At 43.1% G+C, this 21606-nt stretch overlaps 1 protein-coding gene across 4 annotated transcripts in view; it reads right to left on the bottom strand.

The window, feature by feature from the left end:
- Positions 1–21606, bottom strand: part of Eif2ak4 (eukaryotic translation initiation factor 2 alpha kinase 4) — an 83489-nt gene that overhangs the window by 35406 nt on the left and 26477 nt on the right. For all 4 annotated transcript variants that reach the window (XR_003711347.1, XM_028766827.1, XM_028766828.1 and 1 more), the window contains 9 exons: positions 20888–21003; positions 17224–17381; positions 14898–15433; positions 11045–11151; positions 10023–10180; positions 6805–7232; positions 5709–5778; positions 2958–3041; positions 1531–1653 (listed from right to left, as the gene is read on the bottom strand). Coding sequence is in view for 3 of the 4 variants with exons in the window: in XM_028766827.1 (XP_028622660.1) it covers positions 1531–1653; positions 2958–3041; positions 5709–5778; positions 6805–7232; positions 10023–10180; positions 11045–11151; positions 14898–15433; positions 17224–17381; positions 20888–21003 (1780 nt within the window). In the remaining variant the exon portion in view is untranslated. The remainder of the gene's footprint in view (positions 1–1530; positions 1654–2957; positions 3042–5708; positions 5779–6804; positions 7233–10022; positions 10181–11044; positions 11152–14897; positions 15434–17223; positions 17382–20887; positions 21004–21606) is intronic.

The raw sequence follows: 21606 nt of genomic DNA, 5'->3' as shown, positions 1-21606 counted from the left end.
AGAGAGAGAGAGAGAGAGAGAGAGAGAGAGAGAGAGAGAGAGAGAGAGGACAAGAGAGGCAGGACTTCTAAGTTCCCAGGAGAAGAAACATAGGGAGAGAGGAAAGAAAGGATCTTGGCCAGAAGGTTGCAATAGGACAGACCATGCTGAGAAGGAACAGGAGGGAGTAACAGCTGAAATGTAGGTACAAGAGGGAAAGCTGCCCTGAGAAGGGCTGCCCAGAAGCATCTTGGGCAGCAAAGATAAGCAGGGCACCCAGAAGGAGCCAATGCAACAAGATAAAATATAGATTTAAGAGGTGTTAAGTCAGGAATGTCTCAGGGGAGAATGTGCTAGCTGTGGGGAGGTTTAGAAATGCCCAGTCATTAAGCTAGCCAAGGCATAACAAAATTTGCTGGTGTGTGTGTCTTTCATTCAGGAATCCAGACAGTTCTTGGGCAAGTGTAGCACATGTACCACCCACCAGGAGCCAAAGTGGTTAACTACTTCACTGATACAAGCATCCTCAACACTCTGTACATGTCCAAATGTCTTCCTTATAGAGGTGTGGGCAAGTGTCTTGTAAAGGTCAGTGAGCAAACATTTTGGTGCTCTTAGGTTTTGTGATGATGAGACACCATGACCACCAAGGTGGCTCAGCAGGCCAAGGTCCACACCACAAAGCCTATAACCCAAGTTTAATTCATGGAATTCACATGGTAGAAGGAAAGAAAATTGCCCTCTGACCTCCACAAGTGCACTGTGGCATTTATTGGCCCACACACATATACACAAATAAATTGGTAATTGTAAAAGACTATTTCATCATACCCATAGTTTCCTCCCTTGTTTTGTATGCTTGTTCTCTATTTTCTGTTTGATTTTTAATATAATTTATATGTTTATTATAAGTTTGTATAATTTATATAAGCCAGGAAGATGGCTCAGTAGGTAGAATATTTGCTATGAAAGCTTGAGGACCTGAATTCAGATGTTCAACATCCACATAAAATCTGGTACAGAGAGTGGCAGACAAACAGATCTTGAGAGCTGGCTGGGCAGCCAGGTAGCTGAAAAGGCAAGCTCCATGTTCAGCAAGAGACCTTGTCTCAAAAAACAGCAACAAAAGGAGGCACCTGTTTTAGTTATTTTTCTTTTGACCAAGGCAACTTACAGAAGAAAGAGTTAAATTGGGCTTAAAGTTTTAGAGGGTGAGTCTATGTCTATTCAAGGCAGGGAGTATAGCAGCAGACAGGCAGGCATGGCGCTACAACAGTAGCTGAGAGCTTACATCCTGATCTATACACTACAAGGAAGGAAAAGCAACTCAGAAATGACATAGGCTTTTGAAACCTCAAAGCATTCCTCCATTGACACACCTCCTCCAACAAGGCCCCATCTCCTAATCCTTCCCAAATAGTTCCACCAACTGGGGACCAAGGATTCAAACATATGAGCCTATGGGGGCTGTTCTCATCCCCAAGAACAAGTACAAGGGGAGTATATCCCTAATTCCCAGAACACATGCACATGGGAGGCTATCAAGTTTACTTTCTCATGGATATAAGCTAATCCATCCAGAATCTCTCGGAAGAGCCTCCAGAGGCGGCTGGTGTCTCGGAACAGCCCCTGGTCGATGGTGTCCCGCAGCGTGCTCTTCTCACAGTACTCCATCTACAGAGAAGAACAAACCAGGCAGACTCCATCACACGGTCACACCAAGGGCTCACACTAAGGAGGGGAGCTGCAGTCAATGCAATCACTCACGCAATCATTCACGCTAAACCTTATGACAGGGATTTTATACAGTCTTAGAAAGAACTGCCTTTTCTTTAAGCTAAAAAGTGATACAAATGAGAGTATGAGAAAGAAAAAAAAACCATCTTGCAAAGGAAATTGGCTGAGAGATAGAGCACATTCCAAGCATGCATGAAGCCATGGATTCCACCCCAGCACCCCAAACACCCCCTAAAGCCTACAGAAGCAAATATGTGTTTAATAATAATATTAATAACCAATAAAACCGAAGAACACATTAGGGCAAGTATACATAATATTAGCAGGTAATATAACCTTTACCCCCTTGCAGTGGGATTGAATCCAGGGCCACTTGCATGCTATGCTGGCTGCTTGTTTTTAAAATCCTTCTTTTGTTTAAAATCCTTGTCATCAACATGAAAACTGAGATTGCAATAAGATGTTATTATGTTACAAGATTGTTTCCATTTTCAAATTTCTAAGAATAGCTAATTAGCCTAATGATGTCTTTGGCTTTATTTGTACTTGAATAACAAATGCTCTTTGAATCTAGAGAAAAACATTACAAGCATGGAAACATTCAAGCAAGGTCTCTGTCTCACCCTTTCCATGGAGCATCTTTTAAGTCTTAGGTCAATGTGTGAAACTAGCTTTTGGGACCCAGCCAGGGCCAGAGTGGGAAATTCCTCAGGCAGAAGCATTACACACCAGCCTTCATCCTCATCCTCAGAACCCTCAGCACATTCTGAGTCACCCTCCAGGCCTCACTCAGGGCCCAGCTCCCAAGAGCCCCACCCACTTCCCAGGGCTATTTAGAGAAAGCACACATACAGACAGTTAAGGCATGCTCACTCCTGCATTCACGGGACTCAGACATGGTTGTGAGAAGTATCAATAGTTAATTAATCTGTGGGAAACTGAGGCACAAAAAACTAAAGAACTTCATCTGAGCTCACACAATGATGACAGGTAGATCTAGGATGTGTATTTGTACAGCCTGGGTCCAGGGCTGCCCCATGGTGCCTCCTGGTATTAAGCACTGTAAAAAAGGACGCGTTCAAGACTGGGGAAGGCATCCATGCTACAGCTTCCCTGGCCAATTACTCTTTAGCAATTTCAATCATTCCTCTTGTGTTCATAACCTTGCAGTCCATCATAAATCACACTGCCAACAAGCAATGAGAGGTATGTCATCACAGAGCTGTTCACCAGCATCTCACCTGGATGTAAAGGTAGTGCACAGCTTCGGTTGTCACTGAAGGCTCAATCTCATGGCAACTGTCTTTTTGATTGCAGTCTTCATCCTAAACCAAAAGGAATACAGAACTCAAACTGAGGGCTGAAATTAAACAAAGAGTATCATCACCTTTAAGAACTTGTGTTTCAGGCCCCAACCTCCTGTGTATGGCCTCCATCACTTTAGGGGACATCAGCAGAGCAGAGTGCAACTACTATCTTTTAGAAGCTTGTGACACTTAAAGGGAAAGTCTGGTGTGACCAGAAATTCTGCATAGCTTCCACACACCACTGAGGGCCATGGGGGATACGTAAGATGTGCAACAGCAGATAGACTCCTGCTCAGGCCTTCCCTTTGAGGAGCTTCTGATAAGAAGGATGGAATGAATACAGGGTGAGCCTGTGTTACCAGAGTCTTCATACTGTCAGAAGGTACAGTGTCCTCTGGGCTATACCCCTGAACACAGCTTAGCTGCCACCCACAAGAAGCACGTGATATGCAGATCACTTCCTCACAAGGCCTCACTTCCTCACACTTTCTCACTTGTCTCCCACAGGTAATTTTTTTTTCCTTTTTTTTTTTTTGGTTTTTTTTCGAAACAGGGTTTCTCTGTGTAGCCCTGGCTGTCCTGGAACTCACTTTGTAGACCAGGTTGGTCTCGAACTCAGAAATCCGCCTGCCTCTGCCTCCCAAGTGCTGGGATTAAAGGTATGCGCCACCACCGCATACCTTTAAAAAAACCTTTAATACCTTTAAAAAAACATCTTTTCTAGGGCTGGAGAGTCCAGAAAATAGTTAATGGCTTTAGAGTACTTACTGCTCTTGCAGAGGACCTGGGTTCCATTTCCAACACTAACACCAGGCAGCTCACAACCACCTAACTCCAGATTTCAGGGGATCCATTGCTCTATAGCCTCCATGGGGCAGCTTATATGGTGTGCATAACATCAAACAGAAGCACATACAGATGCATTACAATATGCTCTACAGTCTTTTCTTCTGATTTTATTTGTCGAGTTCCACCTCTGTGCATGCCTGTGTGTGGGTGTGTCCACGTGAGTGCAAGTGCCTGTGGAGGCTAGAAGAGGGTACAGGCTTTCCTGAAGTTGGAGAACCAGGCAGCTGTGAGCCAGCAGACAGAGCTTGGAATCAGTTCTCTGTAGAACATCACATGCTCTAAACTGCTCTCTGGTCCCCTGGCTACAGTTTTTATGAAGAAGAACATTTTTCAATATTTTTCCCTTTCAAAGAAAATTAAAAAGTTCTGCTCTGGAAATAACTGGATTCAAGTACTAAATTACTTATACTCTCTGTGGAGCATCTGTGGAGATTATTAAGCCCTCGAGGTTTCTACCCATCAATTAGAATGCTCATGGGATGCTGTCTTTAATTGAGTCAAACTGGAAGCATAAATTTGATGTCCTTGATAATTAAATGCACAACTAACATTAAAGCAAATATAACTTTTGCTTTAGCAGTTTGGATTATTTATGCTATTATTGTAGCTAACTTTATAATTAAAAAATGAAAGCAAAGGAGCTTAAGTGGTTTTTAATTAACAATACTTATTAAAAACATACTGGCTAAATTCATTCAAATCTTCAAATCAATTGAAATGTGTATTAACAGGATCTACATGTTTATATTCTGTGAGTGAACTCATAAACGCCAGTGATTATCCTGTTATTCTAAGCAGTACAGTTATCCCAGACCCTAGTTACAGTGGTCAGCTCACTGCTTCTGCTCTGAGCCTGAGGCACCAGCCTGCAGCTCTGCATCCTGACCAGAGAAGGAAACAGGGCCACGTGGAATCTGAGGGTCCAGAGTGCTTGTCAAGCTTTTAAAACCATGAGACATATGGAGAAATGTGCTTTATATCACACCTAGAATACATCTAGTAAGCATCCGGAACTGGAGTTCCAGGCAGCTGTGAACTGCCCAACCTGGGTCCTGGGAACTGGGTTCAGTTCCTTTTCAAGGGCAGTACTTGCTCTTAACTCCCCCCATCCTCACCTGCCATCTCTCCAGCCCCAGGAAAGGACAAGTTCTAGCAACAAAATTTACTTTTACTAAAAGTAAGGTGCATTCTGGCATTCTCTCCTCTTGTTTAAAATATCAGAAATAAAATAAGGCTGGCTGTGATCCTTTAAACTTATTCACCAAACACTGCAGGATCATGCTACATACTTAAAACACTGTTCTAGAAGATGGTTTATCAAACTGAGCATCAAGATTAACTGAAGGGAAGATGAAGCTAACTCCATGATGAGACTGTTTAATTTGCTTTCAGCCCTAATCCCTAACCTCATAGAAAACACTTCCCAATCCTCTATGAAACTTAAAACAAAAAGATTTTTTTAAATTAAATTTATTTGCATATATGAGTGCCTGCCTGAGTTTATGTACACCACCTGTACAAAAAAAGTATGGTATGTCAACTTATTTCTTCTGTATGTCAGTATAAAACTTATAATATATATATACATATATATATATATATATATGTATATATATATATATAAATAATAAAATCTCTGTATAGATTTATGGTGTGAATAAAAGCCCAAAACACAAATAAGATTTATTTTAAATGAATGGCTGTATTTTAAAACTGATATTCGCATATCAGATTAAGGCCCCGTCATTCTGCCTGATGTTTGTAACATTAGATGATGTCATTTCCTTACATATCATGCTCTGAATGAAACTGGGTAACTTCTACTTACTTATTTACCTGATTCTGACTTTTACTGTTTTCATCTTCATTGTCAAAGATGATGTCACTATCAGAATCTGAAGCAGGTCTTCAAAAAGAGTAATAAAGACATATTATACAAACAAACAAACCAACAAACTGACACTCTTTTTAGTTCACCAGAAAAGCAGAGAAGCTGGAACAATTTACCACATGGTGGTCTGACAGAGAATGGCCTCTACGGGCTCATAGACTGAAGGCTTGGTCTCCTGTTGGTCGAATTAGGAGGTATGGCTTGTTGGAAGAGTTACATCTTTGAAGATAGGCTTTGAGGTCATGGTGTCTCTTCACAGCAATAGCACAGTAATTAAGACACACCACTACTCTACAACATCAATACAGATTGGGCTGTTGTTTTTTCTTTTCTGTTACATAAACACAGAACTTTTATTTATGTATTCATTTATTTTTTTATTTAAATCTTTATTTTATATGTATGAGTGTTTGACCAGCATTGTCTGTGCACCATATGTATGCTGTGCCTGTGGAGGCCAGAAGGGGGCGTGTGATCCCCTGGGATTGAAGTTACAGATGGTTAGCAGTCATTACGTGCTGGGTATCGAACTCAACTCCACTGAAAGAACAAAAATCTCCCTTAACCAGAGTCCTCTCTCCAGCCCCCAACAGAGAACTCTTTAAGAAGGAGCTTGGTTGTTTCACAAAGTAGTTAATTGCTAGGAGTTGTAATAAGTTGTATCTAACTGAGTACAATGAAGTAAATTGCTAAGACAAATGCCCTTGGGTCCTAACTTCCGGTCTCAGGGGCAGTTGGTTATCAAGACTCTTAAGTGATCCACAGAGTTGGAAGCTGTGATTTAAAGCAGTGCCCTGTCACAAATTCTCTTAACTGTATCAAGATAAAGTATTGGAAATCACTTTTGCTTCTCCTTTTTTCTGGCCTTGGATGTGGGAAATCTTTAAAATTCCTCTGGGTTGCACTTGGCTACTCCCTGAAAGAGTAAGTTTCCATCGGTTTGCTTCTTTCTTAACAGGGTCAACACACTGGGATTTCTGAGTACCTCTGGTGTGGGCCTATTGGGTTAGGGACCAGGGGTCCTCTATGGCAAGCACTTACAGAAAGGACTGCGAGAAGACGCCATCGCGCTCATCCTCATCCTCCTCATCGCTGCTGGAGTCCTGGCCTGTGACTGGGAAGCGGGCGCTGGTAGAGCGCTCTGCAGAAGTGCTCCACTCCACCGAGCTGCTGAGGATGGGTGGTGGTGCTGCAGCCTCCACGCTGCCCATTTCCTCAGTGTCGCCTGATGCTTTCCCACAGGTGGCTGGGCTGTCCTGGGCCTGGGGTGTGCTGTCTGGGGGTGGTGTCCCTGGCACTGCCGGGCGCTCATGCCGCTCAATCCAGGCGTTGTAGTAGCGCACAATGTTTTCATGGTGCAGGCGCGATAGCAGCGTCACCTCACCCTTGATCCTGCGGAAGTGCCTGCTTGCAGGGTTGATAGGAATGCGCTTCACAGCATAGCAGCAGCCATCAAGCTTGTTTTGCACCTGCCCGGCAGTAGGGGACAAGACCTGGTCAGATCTGTAGCCCAGGACCTTGCACACAGGCATTTATACCGAATGGCCCATTTCCTCCCCAGCAGAACTTGGAGTCTGAGAACCCATGATAAAAGCTAAGAGTCACAAAGTTTGAATTCAAGCAGAGGGAAGCCTTGGTTGCCCCCAAACCAGGGAAAACGTTCAAGAAATTCAGATGGGAGGAAGCCTCTTGGAGACACAGGGGAGGGCATGAGTTTCATCTCTTCGCTTCTTTGTTTCTTTTTCTTTTTCCCTATCCTTCCCTTTTCTCCTCTCTTTTTTTTTGGGGGGGGGGGAGGAATATCTCACTATGTAGCCATGCCTAGAACTTGACATCCTTCTACTTCTGAGCTGAGATTACAGGAATACACATTTTCTTTCGTTTTTAGGCAGGGTCTCGTACAGCCCAAGCTGGCCTCAAACTCCCTATGGAGATAAAGCTAACTTTAGATTGCATCCTCCCTCCTCCATCTTTTGAGTGCCGGGATTGCAAGCATGGACCACCGTGCTTGTCTTAATCATTTATTTCTTTATCAATAAGTGTAATGTTTTCTTTAAAATTAGGTTAACATATGGAGTCATAAGTTTTGTTAATTTTTGTGCAATTATTTCCCACTCTTCTGTTGTTATATTTGCTAAATAAATATCAAAATACATTTTAGTTTAAGTAAAATTAATTTTCTAAAGCCAGTATAAGTTTTTATCTGATGATTTTATTTTCTTAATACTCGAGAAAGTCACTAAAGATGGATGAAACTCCAGAAATTTTAACAAACCTAAAATAAATTTTTTTAAATGAAAATTTATTTTACAAAGAATTTCTAAGGCCATGTAAATTTGGGAGAGATATTCGACTTCCTTGAGATGCAATCTTCTTACCTACAAGGCATTTATGCATTTTCACTGCTAGCCTGAATGGGGACACTACAGTACGCCTGAGAACACGCGGAGAAAGTAGACTCTCGCAGCTCCAGAGAGGTGTGCTTGACCAACAGCAGTGGTCACCATCAATGTGCATACTGCTCACTGATTTTTGCACCCATCAAAACTGATGACATAAAATCAAGCAATGAAAAAAGGAGCACAACGAGACAAGCGAGAATGTCTCCCAGGCTGGTGTGCTCATACACCATCCCTCCCTGACAGCGCCACTGGCTTGACTGAAGTAACTGTACCAGGTTTTTCTTCACATTTACATAAGAGTTAATGCACTAAAAACCCCTAGCAATTCACTGGTCCAATGAGGAAGTACTCAGACGGTGAAGGATGACTGCTAACGAAGCCTGAAGGGGAAACAGGCTGTCTGACTCAGTCTGGAGGGGATGGGAGCAAGAGTTTCTCAAGAAGAGAAAGAAGGGCCTGGAAAAGGAGGATGCCCTTAGTACAGCAGCTTACTAACCATCTTTAAGATCTCGTAAATAAGGAAGGTTACAAGAGCCCCTGTACGAAAAGACAAGGAAAGGAAGGAAGGAAGGAAGGAAGAAATGAAGTTTGTTAAATTCAAGAATCTAAAAAAAGACATGGAGTTAATAAAAATGACACTGTGAATTAAACTCCTCCTAGAACGATGAGTTTTCTTGTAGGATACCTGTCTTGCTGAAGGCTGGCCCTCTTTTATTGTGAGTAAATTGATTGTTTTGGTTGAGAGGCCTGTGCAGTATAAGAGACACTTCTAAGATGGATATGTAATCCTAACACAGGGAGATGTGGGCAAGAGTACTAGGAGGTTAAGGTTATCCTTAGCCACACTGAGTTTGAGGATAGCCTGGGCTATATAATTCTCAAAAAAAACCTGCCAGGGATACAGCTCATGTAGTAGAGTGCTTGCCAAACACACGCAAACTCTGGGTTTGATCTCCAGCACAGTATGAAACGGGCATGGGAATAATGGCCTGAAGTCCCAGCACTCAGGAGTCAGCAGAAGGATGAGGGTTTAAGGCTGTCTTCTGCTACACTGTGTTTTCCAGGCCAGCCCAGGCACAATGAAACCTTGTCTCAAAACAAACAAAAAAACCAAAACCCAACAAAACAAAACCCTGTAAAACGCACAAAAATCAACAATAAACAAGAGTGCCTATACACTCAGAATTCCAAATACAAACATGCACCATGGATAGAGGTCATATTCATACAAAAACCATGGCATGTACCTCAGCTGTTCTTCATACTTTTTAACCTGCATCCCCAATGGGTTATAAAACATTTAAGTTATATAAGAACAGCAGAAGCCTCTTCATATATTACATAATAAAATTTGCCCAGACCAAGTGAGCAGAGTCCTAACAGCAGCAGACCGTAAAACATGCTATTAATCTTCCATCTTCCTAAACCAGAAAATGAGAGCCACCAAGACCATCTCCCAGCTTGAATGCTATTTCTGTTCTAACTTTGGAATCTTTCTCTGACAACTCCAACAAAACTGGGGTAGATGGAGAGGACAACTCCCTTCCTGATTGAAGCAGAGGAAAATGTTCTTCATGCAGAGATTCTGGCCACTCACGATGCTTATAATCATGTTTGTTTTTTTTTTTTCCTCTCTCTCTTCATGTCATTGTTCTGAGCCAACCAAGGACATGGGAACAATGTATTCTTAATAAGTAGGGTAGCATTACAGAAAGCCTTTAATCCAGGAGGTGAAGGTGCTCACAGCTTCAAAGAGTCTTATTCACTTACCTTTCCACTCTCAAAATGGAAACCAAGCCTGTGAGGCCATGGAAATGAAAGAGAGCTTAAAAGGGATTGGGGACAACCCTGTCATACCTTGATGACAGCTCCAAAAGCTCCTTTCCCTAGAAGTTGTAGTTCTTCAAACTCAATGAAGTATCGGGAAAACTGTCTCTGTGTCTCACTGAAGAATGCAGCGCTGGGCAGCTGGTTGCTGGGAATGACAGTCTCAATGTAATCTTGTCCCCCGGAATCTAAGATAAAGCAGAAGCATTAGGAATACCAGCAGACTGGCCCGAGAGATGGCTCAGTGGTGAAGGGCTCATACTGCCTTTGCAGAGAACTGGAGTTTGGCTCCCAGCACCCAAATTGGGTAGCCTACAACTACCTGTAACTCCAGCTCTAGGGGATCTAATGGCCTTCTCCGGACTCTCAGGACACTTCATCCACATGTGCACACACCCACGCAGACACACACACACACACACACACACACACACACACGCATAAATAAGAATTAAAACAAAAAAGGAGACAGCTCACAGGAGCCAACAACGTAAGTATGAGAGGAAGGGGCCCCAGCTGGTGGTCTGAGAAAGCACTGTGTCCTTTGACATCCTTTCTCATCTGGACGTCCTTACAACAGGCAGGAATGTACACCTGGCCCATTTTACAGGCAAGAGTAATAGGGATGGAGAGAAAGGGACTGAACTAGGCAGCCAGAACCCAAACTCAGGTTTCCTGGTCCGCACCAAGCTCTCTAATGTAACATGGCAATATGGGTAACACAACAGGAAAGGGATGCCCCACCCACTCCATCAATAGAGGCCGGAAGAACTAGGGTGGCAAAGCAGTCCCGTACACACAAGGCCTGCACATAACTGATTAAGTGAGGCCTGGCAGAGGTAAAGAATTAATTCAGGCAGATGTTCTCAGTTTCAGGCTTTGTGTTATAATAATAATAATAATAATAATAATAATAATAATAATAATAAAAAGATGGTAGTCAAGTGGTTATGCCTGTTATATTAGCACTCAGGAGGCAGACGCAGGAAGACCAAAAGATCTAGCCTGGGCTACACAGTGAGACCCTATTGAGCAGGCAGGTAATAACTCACCTTCTGGACTCTGCTCCACCAAAGGCATTTTTGGCTGCGGGTTTATAAAGCTGTGTCTCAGCAGCTGCTGAGGGCTCCATCTTTCCTTGTCATCCAGGCAAACACACCTCAGAGGGGAGGGAGAGTCTCAGTGTGTGCAACGTAAACGCCTTTCTACTTCATCTGCCCCGTTTATCTATGAGTCTGCTTTTCTTTTTAAATACACATTAGCAAATTCATGTTACTTTTGGAAGAAAATATACTTAAAAGTGAATTTAAATGAATAAACACCATTTCATGGTTTGTATGTCCCATAGTAGACTGGATTCAAGTTGAAAAGAAAAAAGAAAAACCAACTACATTTTGTTAACTACAGAGGCATAAAATAATTTGAAATGCTCTCGGGCCGTGTAAACCAGCTTTGAACTGTCACTTCCATTAGCTGCTTAGTAATTCGCCCTGTTGAACTAAGCCTGCTGAGGACCAGACATAACTCAAGCTTTCCAAAGACAGCAATCAGATGTTGAGGAACCTGAAACACAATGGTAGCACTGAGCAATACTGCTAAAATGTCAAAGTGCCAAGGCCAGCCTGGTCTACATACTAGGTTACAGGCCAGCTAGAACTACAAAGTGAGACCCTGCCTCAAAAAAGAATGAATGAATAAATAAATAGAAGTTCTCTCTCCCTCCCTTTTTGTTTTTGTTTTGTTTTGGTTTTGGAAACAGGGCTTCTCTGTGAATCCCTGGCTGGCTTTGAACTCACAGAAATCCACTTGCCTCTGTCTCCCACCATCTGGCCATCTCTTAATCTCTTAATGTGCATTGTTACAGACCCTTTCCTTTCTGCTTCCATCTACAAGTGCACAACAATCCGCCATAATGTTACTGAGGATGCAGTTTATGTTGTTTGCCTTTAGCGAGTGGCCTTTCAGCCGTGTCTTTAAATTTTATGTCAATAAAAACAATTATGTCAATAAAGCTCCATTTAGACTCCTACATCAGCTTGGACCCACTGGAATTTCCCAGTATATTCTCTGGTTCTATTGGGGTTATTTCCAGTTTTACATACCCACTGCACTGACCAGCCTACATATGCTGTGTCGTTCTAAAGTGCACTACCAACTCTAAGTGTACCACCGAGCATTAATGTGACTGACACAGCAGATCTGGATCAGAAAGCTTGTGAGAGTCAGCTGCAGCACTGAGGAGTTCCTGCTTCATAAGACTACACTGTCAGAATCCATCATTTTGGCATTTGAGTGGCTACCAGCAGCAGAGGCCATGCTAGCCTCAGCTTTGAGACCAGAAGGAATGACGGACCTGGAACTTTCCACAGCTCTTACAGCTGAGGGCACCGAGAGCTGTCGTCTGGGTGCAACAGGGACCAAGGGGCAGTCAGCACCGGAGAGGTGTTAACTCACTCAACCCTTGGAAGAGCAGGAAACTACCAGAATTTATTTATTTATTTACAATGTATTCTCTTACTGTTGGGATTATTCCTCAATTACACACATGCACACACACACACACACACACACACCTACACATGCTGTGCTAGATTCTGAAGAGCACTATCAACTCTGGCTCGGCTCTGGGTCAACTGTGACATTAATATGACTGCCGTGACAATAGATGTGGGTCAGAAAACGCAACGCCTACTGAGAATGACTTGTATTTTGACACCTGAACTCTTACCCAGCTATAGATGACTTCCCAAAGGTGTTAACTAAGTATGGTGGGGATCACAGATGGAATCCACTCTGCTTTTGTGAATTATTTGCTTCTTTTGCTAACTGTGGTGGACAGCAAGGCTAACAACCCAACAGCCCAAATGTTATCCACCTCAACTAAGCAGTCCAGAGGCCCCCACCCCAGAAGGGAGGCACAAACACGTATTCCAGATGACAGCTATGTTAACTGAGTCAGAACAAATCTCAGATCTCACCTTCAGAAGGGACAGACAGGAGCTGTTCCTGTGAGGGGGCAACCAGGAAAGTCTCAGCCCTCTGACCCACTGCCTGGCTGCTGAGGTGAGAAGAGGGGTAGAGTTCAAGGGGACATGGGAAGGACGGAACTAAGACCTTCACTAGTAATTCATCACCCCATCTGACCCTTCAGCCACCCTCATTGTAGGGTGTATTTAAATCAATTTTTTTAGAGTTCTATTTTGAGGGTTGGTGAGATGGCTCAGCAGTTAAGAGCACTGGCTGCTCTTCTAGAGGACTTGAGTTCAATTCCCAGCAACCACATGGTGGCTCACAACCATCTGTAATGGGATCTGACGCCCTCTCCTGGTGTGTCTGAAGAGAGTAACAGTGTACTCACATACATAAAATAAATAAATCTTTTAAAAAGTTCTATTTCATTTAAAAGAAATCATAAGTGATTTTTAAAAAAAATCTTGAAAGTTTATATACTTTAAGGAGAGAATGTTTCACACAGACTCAAAGTTGGCCCCTTTCCTCAAATGAATAATTTATCATGGCTACTCTTTGCAACATAGCAATAGCTTCATTTAAATTCTATATGTCACTTAAAGACAGGGACACAGCCTGAGAATGCACCATCATTACAGTGCATGCTGCATAAATTAACTCAGCTCCAACGTCACAGCCAGTCTCACGTGGCTGCCAACACCTGTGCATCACATCACCAGTGAATCTCTGGTGTGTGCCAGAGGGGACTGCTTGGATTCAGAGGCTGGCATATGAGTGACCAGAGAACTAGTGGGTGACAGGGACCGCTATGGTCAGGTCACAGGCAAAGAGAAATGAAAAGGCAAGAGAGAAGATGAAGAGACTGAGTGAGTGACTAGGGAAACGAAGGTGAGGAGAGCAGCTAGGGTGTGAGGAAGGTGAAGCAGCACAGGGCAGGCCTGCAGGAGGCTGCTCCAGAGGGGGCTGTAAACAACTGAATGCTCTTATCTTATTAGAGACTGACGGGTAGTGCTGGCTTAGACTGAGAACATTCAGAGTTAAGGTAGAAAATACTGAGGGGAAAGACTTGGACAAACAGTTTAGGCCCAAGGAGAGTCTCTTTATTAAGGACTCCCTCCAGCTGGACAGAGCCTGACTGTAGGCCAGAGAGATGCAGTGGGAGAAGGTGGCTGCCCCACAAGCCTGAGACCCGACAACCTGAGTGGGGAATCCCTATAGCCCACTGTGGAAGGAAAGAAGACTCCAGAAAGCTGTTGCCTTACCTCCACAGACATGTCAATGGGTTTTTTCTCTTACAGACATGGACAAACACATACTTGCACACACTTTTTTAAAAGCTGACTTTGTAATGATTATGTACTTGTGATTCACAAATGTGGAAAATCCTCTGTCTAGAAACAGGCGGTGGTTTGGTCCTCTGACCTGGCTGAGGGAGACAGTCATTGGAGGAGCAGTCAGAGGGCAGAACCACACTTCTCAACTGGCTTCCTGAGGCCTTCTCTTTGGTCTCCTAGGACTCAGCAGCAAAGTAACAGAGAAAGTCTACCACACCCAGGGCACTTCTTATCAACTACAACCCTTCTGGGATAGACAGGAATGGGGAAAAAATTCTAGAGTATTCCAGACAGCTTCCCAAAAGTAGTCTGAGAATCAATTAAACTCAAGTGGGTTCAGGAGAAGGTAGAAGGCTGTGATGAGGAGAGAGAACACACGAGCCTGGGCAGGGCCCCTTCCTCACGGCTCAGCCTCCCCGTTCGGCCCCCTTCTTCACGGCTCAGCCTCTCCATTCGGCCCCCTTCCTCACGGCTCAGCCTCCCCGTTCGGCCCCCTTCCTCATGGCTCAGCCTCCCTGTTCGTCCCCCTTCCTCACGGCTCTGCCTCCCCATCCTTAGCCATGCAGGATGAAAGCAGGACGGAACAATCCATGATACTCACTTCTTCAGGAAGTCTTGGAAGTCAGCTGGCAGGTCACTGGGGATGGTCACTGGGTACTCCCCACACTCCTGTCCTTGGCTAAGAGACAACAGCAGAAGGCCAAGACGCCACACGTCCCCTTTCTTTCCAGTTTTATAAGGCAGGGCACTGTCACTAAAACGAACTCGAGTTTGCTCAAATACATCCTCCTTGCAAATGTCTGCCAGGCGCTTAGAGATGCTGTAGTCTGTTATCTTTACAGTGCCCTCGGCATCTACCAAGATACTGGACGCGCTCAGCACCTTGTGCACCACGGAGTTGCTGTGAAGGTAATCCAGGCCTGCCAGGAGCTGGGCTGTGTACTTGCGCAGCTGGTGCATGGGGACTGGGCCCGAGTGGCTCAGGTGTGCAGCGAGAGAGACCCCACTGATGTGCTCTGCCAAAATGTCGATCACAATGGAGTCCTCCTCCTCTCTGGAACTCATCGCAAAGTAGCGGACAATATTTGGATGGCTCAGTTTCACTAGGGAGCTGAATTCTGTTTCTGCTCCTTGAATCTGAGAAGGGTATTAGGCAAATGACATTAGCTGGTGTTTTACTCCAAAAGTATGGTGTGAGATGGAAAATATACTTTCAAAGATGGGAAAATAAGATGCCGTGACCTGAATCATCCCCTAAACTGATAAATCAATCTGACAGTCCATAAAACTGCAAGACATTTTAGCTAATCATCAACTTCAATGTCAAAATGGGATATCCAAATACCATAAAATTGCAGAGTGGCTTTTAAAAATCAAATTTTGGGGATATGTATGTGATACAGTTAGCAGAAAAAAAGAAACATATTTAAAATTGAATTTTCTACTAAAGATTATTGTAAATTTTTTTTTTAAATCTGGGGGATGGATGTGTAGTTCAATGGTAGAGCATCTATCTAGTAAGCAAGAGACCTTAGGTTTAATTCTCAGCACTGAAAAATGCAAATTTAAATATATTATAATACAAAGGAAAAAAATCCTCAAACTTATTTATATGATCACCATACAAAAATAACTATTGATTATGGTGTGCTTTAAATTTCTCTTGCTTTGATTGTTTTTTAACCTCTTTATTAAGCAAAGGTTAAATACAATGTTAAGTGCTCCCCTGAGTTCAGCATTATTAATTCATGTAAAATTCTTTTCTCATTAACAGCACTGCACAAAAACAAAAGAGAAAAAAAAATCTCTGATCCCTTAAAAGTCAGGGTTTTTTGTTGTTGTTGTTGTTTTGTTTTTTGAGACAGGGGTTCTCTGTGTAGCCTTGGCTGTCCTGGAACTCACTCTGTAGACCAGGCTAGCCTCGAACTCAGAAATCCGCCTGCCTCTGCCTCCCAAGTGCTGGGATAAAAGGCGTGAGCCACCACTGCCCGGCTAAAAGTCAGTTTTAAAGCAACATTTTTTTTCTTTTTTTTATTATTTATTTATTTTTCATTTATTTTTTTAAAAAATGTTAATCAAAGGCTTTATAAGTTCGGTAATGCTCAATAACAAGATAGCCATACAATCAGAAGTGTAACCCAATACCCAACCTAGATATACCAACTACTTTTGACTGGCAGAGACAGTCTCCATATTCCCTCCCTCCCATCTCTCTCTCTCTCTCTCTCTCTCTCTCTCCCTCCCTCCCTCCCTCTCTCTCTCTTCCCCCCCTCTTGTCTCCTTACTCCTCCCACCATTGCTCCTCCTACATATCACCCTTCCTGCTAAGATAAAACTTTTCTTTCAAAATACAATCAGAGCATAACTATACCATTTTGTATCAGTAAGGTACAAGAAAGACCTAATACCCAGTCCATCATTTTGTTGACTAACCAGAACCTCTGTCATCTCTCCTAACTAAAAGACTTAGTTCTGAACCTGGCTTTTTTCTTGGTTAAAGCAACCTTTTAAAAGAGCAGAAAAAAACCATAAATAATTGCAAAGAACACAGCTATGAAGTGGTAACTAGTTTCAGTAAGGCAGAAGTCACAGAAGACAGGAGGGTGAGAGGCTAGGGCGGGTTACAGAAGTGTGAGCAGAGCTGAGGCCTGGTGAAGGTAGTGTCCCATGGACCTCACACTCTGTGGACCATCTGTGGGAGCCAATGGGTGCAGGCTTTTTGCCTCATCATCTACAGCTTGAGGCTGGGCCTTTGGCCAGCCATGACAAACACTTACTGACATTTTTCTTTCATATCTGAATCTAAGACAAGGGCTTATGTAGCACAGGCTGGCCTCAAACTTGGCTATGTAGCTTAGGACGACCTTGATCTGGTCTTCCTATTCTAGTTCTTGAGTACTGTGCCCCATCATGCCCGGTTTACCTACCTGCTTTTTGCACTTGTCGATCTTCTCTTTCTCTTGACTGGTAAGGCAAGGGCCCATCTTCTTCTGCCACTGAAGGACCCACTCATACAACAAGACAAAGCTGCCCGTGGCTGCTTCCAAAGCATTGTATACCACCTTCCCCAGCTGCTCATCACTGCCTGCAGAGAGACTAAAGGTCATCATATCTTGTAAACTCCGTGTGTGTGTGTGTTTGTGTGTGTGTGTGTGTGTGTGTATGTGTATACTACATGCTAACTATGAAAAGACCCATTTACTGTAATACCTGTCCATTTGTCCATTTGTAATACCTTGTCCAATTTTTAACAATTACCAATATAATCCAAGCCTTCAAATCTTAATTGTAGAAAGTTCAGAACTAATAATGAGATTTAGCATTGGATGAGATAGAGAGAACAGCATCTTACTGGACCTACAGTGCTGCTCTCCTCAGCAGCCCACCCTTGGGGACCACACCTGCCCTATCAATTCACTAAAATAGATTAGTGTGCACAGTGCAACAGCTTTTATCTAATTTGAAAAGTGGCTTCATCAGAGGTGCAAACTCTGTATGTGTATGCTCAGCAAAGCCAAACTGCACAGTGTTTTAGAGGGAAAGAAGCAGCATGAGTTAAGGCTAAAAAGCAGTGGACTTAGTTAGCTAACAGGCACATTTTTTCCTTGGGGACCAGAACTGCTCTAATATCAAACCATGTTGTACAAAAATCTCCTTTGCCATTAAAGATTAAAATAGAAAAAGAAGAAAATATCATTTTCATTTTACTTTTGTTTTCTTCTCCTCTGCTTTTTTCTTCTTAATTTATCTCATTGCACATTGTCGCGCCCAGGCCACACAGTCTTTGGTTGTAGGGGATACACTGTGTCCAGCTGTCAACAAGTTAGATATCAGCAGCACCCCTACCACAGCATCAACCGTCAGATGTGCCTGTAGAGTGGGTTAGCTTAGAGTGCTGGCTAAGTATGTGCTAGGTGTGGGGTTCAGTCCCCAGCATGGAAAACAAGTAGTCTTCACCAAATGACGACAGGCTACTAACTCATCTCCAGCTTGGAATGGCTAATAATACAGTAATTTAGCCCTATGTGTGTGTATGGTGTGTGTGTGTGTGTGTGTGTGTGTGTGTGTGTGTGTGTGTATGGGTGTGCACAGGATGGCTCGCGTGCTGGTTCTCAGGTGCTGTTCATCTTATTGCTTTTGACAGGGTCTCTCACTGCCTCACAGCTAGTGGCTGGCTGGCTAGCCAGCACCTCCCCAGAACTTATATTACGAGTGCATGTCACCATGCCATCATGCTTAGCTTTTTGTTATTTCAAATGTGGGTTCTGCCACCATGCCATCATTCTTAGCTTTTTGCTGTTTTAAATGTGGGTTCTGGGGTTGGAGCCATGTCTTCTTACAAGCACTTTACTAGCTGAGCTATCTCAGCAGCTTTATCCTTGCCTTTTAGTACAAAAAGTCTAGTTTTTCATGATATTACTTCACTTTTCTAATGAGAAAAATAATTTAAGAGCTGTTGGTAATTACATTATCCATTTGAAAAATCAGAAGCAAAAATAACCTGCATATATTAGGTAATTTTAGCAAAAGTACTTTGGAGAATTATGGCTGAATTTGCTCACCTAGATTTTGCATTTGTCAGGCAGTTTTTACTTCAGGGAAATGCTGGCAATGTAGAGATTTTAATTACAATAACCTAATTGTTTGCTAGTCATAATGACTTGTAAAAGTCTTAGTTTAAGAGGGAAAGACCCTATGTTTGAAAACTTGTCAGCTAAGGGAAGCAACTTTAGGGTCATGTGTTGAGCAGCTCATTGAAGACAGTGACACAAGGAGTTTATGGGATGGATGGAAGATGGCCTGGCTCACATGAGTCTCACTGCATATGTGTGATCTCAGTGTACTGGCATTCACTCATGTATGTACAACATTTATACATATACATAATATATGTAAAACATTCATGTACTATGTGTGTGTACATACATGTGTATGCCACAGCATCTGTGTGTGGACCACAAGACACTTTTGTTGTCAATCCTTTCCTTCTACCATGTGGCTTCTGAATGTCATTCAGGTTGCTAAGTAAGTGTCCCTATCCACTAAGCCACCTCACTGGCACTGTGTGCAAATAGCTAGACATTTTACAGTTGCTGGGGCTTTTAAATTATAAATTCAATTTGCTATCCTCATATCACCCTTTTCCTGTCGAGACAACGCAGACAGCAAGTGTTCTGGGGCTGAAGGAGAAGTGTTAGCAGGACACTGACTGAAGCTGTCCCACGCCAGCAACAGTCACTTATCCAGACGGTTGTCAGCAGCTCACCCACAGCAGAGACATTCTCCAGTCTCTCTAACTCCAGCAACTTTAAACCGAAAACCAAACATTATATGTTGCTTCTCAAAATGACAGTTTTATTGAACATTAAAAAATTAATTAGTTGATTTAAAAAAAAAGCAAAACAAAACCCCAAATACTTCATAGAAATTAAGGTCTATTTACAATCCAGACCCACTGTGAGGAAATAATTTACTCTTGGTAGTTAAAAAGGTGACTCTAACTGATAAGCACACAGTGAGACTAAGCCTGAGGTACTCTGCCTTCTTGATTTCCTAGGTTACTGAAGCAGGGAGTTTCAGGTTGCTAGCTCACGAATTTGGAATGTCTGAGTCAAGGACAATTTCAAATCCAAGGCCAACCACCTCTACTGTGGCCTCAACCCTGCCTATAGGCTGTTTTGCATATGTCAGCCTTGTGTCTGTGAATCCTCATCTGTCTAGGATGCTATCACAGTCCCAGGTTGAGTGTCCAGACCAAAGACTCTTCAGAAGTTTGGCCTCTGCCCCTTCCATCCTCTGCCCACTCCTTAGCTGCTCTCTGGCTTATCTGGACCACCTCAAAATGAGGAGGAAAGATGTTGAAAGCAAGTGAACTTGACTTCTGATATACTATCCATTCTGGCAATTACAGGATTGAAAACAAAAGTTAAATGTTAAGTTCACTACATGAAAGTAAGCCCTAGCAGCTTATCTATATGGCTAAGAAGTCAATATAGAAAACTAGATTTTTAAATAAACAATTAAAATCCCAAATTGCAGAGAAGGGTTCATTCCAAGTAGCCACCAGAGACAACTGCTAAATAAAATGCAAAGAAAATAAGGTGGTTTTCCCAGCCAGGCAAAATGTGCCATGTAGGATAATGCTAAGCAGATGGATAGTAACTTAAGGAGACTTGGGGACCAAGGATATGACTCAGCGGTCCAGTACTTGCTTGGCATGCACAAAGATTTTGGTTCAATCCCTAGCACCATGAAGGAAAGAGATTTAATTTTCAAAGATCACAAGTATCGGGGCTCAGGTTGTTTATACCAGATGCACATGATGCGATGTCTAGAACTCTCCGTTCACTAACGTATTTCTAAGCGCGTGGCTGTATTTCCATATTATATTACATTTCCATATTACATTAGAGGAGCCGAGCAGCTTCTCATCCCAGGCATGAAGGACGGGGCTGGAACTGCAGCTTCCTGCCAGGGTAAGGGTCTTCTTCAGACTATGCTAGTTGAGATGTCACCCTCTAGTCCGTTCTGGTACGTCAGGATTAACATTTATCACTAAACCAACTGAATGGACTTGGCTAGTTTACTCACCAACACACTTCCCTTTGTGCACCATGAGCTGATCAGGGCTCCCCACGGAGAAATAGAGGATGTCACACGAGCCAGGAGAGGCTTCACCACTACAGACAGAATACTGACGTTCTCGCCTTAAAAATAGATTTGGACAATGTTTTTCCTTTAACTTACAGTTCAGCACAGGAAATTCTCACCCCTCCATCCCTCCTAATTACCAGCCCACTGAGTGCAGTCTCCGTGTCTATGGGGGATGGAGTTGAAGGTGCTAACAGGAAGACTATACACTGTCCACTCCCATTGCCCCCTTTTACATATGAACGCCATAAACTCCATTCAAAGTGGTATGCACCAGCCACTCCTGTTTACACTGAAATTAAAATTCAGATCTTGACCAGGCAAGAAGGCTCAGCAGGTAAAAATATTGTCTTAAAAGCATGATGACCTGAGTTTGATCCCTGGAAGATGGAAGGAAAAAACTGATTTTACATAGCTGCCCTCCACACGAGCACATGGAGCACACATCCAAACCCACCATAACACACACACTACACACAAAAAAAATAATAAGTCTTTCCTTAATCACCACCAGGGGCTGGTGGCTACTGCCCTGACAGCAGAGACACACAACATTTCATCTCTATGGGAAGCTCCACTAGCCAGCCATCTCTATAGGAAGCTCAACTGGTCGTCCATCACAGCAGCAAGTTCTACTGGCTGTCCATCACAGCAGGAAG

The sequence above is a fragment of the Grammomys surdaster genome, unplaced genomic scaffold, assembly GCF_004785775.1.
Source record: "Grammomys surdaster isolate TR1022 unplaced genomic scaffold, NIH_TR_1.0 170, whole genome shotgun sequence".
In the NCBI taxonomy this organism is placed as follows: Eukaryota; Metazoa; Chordata; class Mammalia; order Rodentia; family Muridae; genus Grammomys; species Grammomys surdaster.
This window is presented reverse-complemented; position numbering and strand designations above follow the sequence as displayed.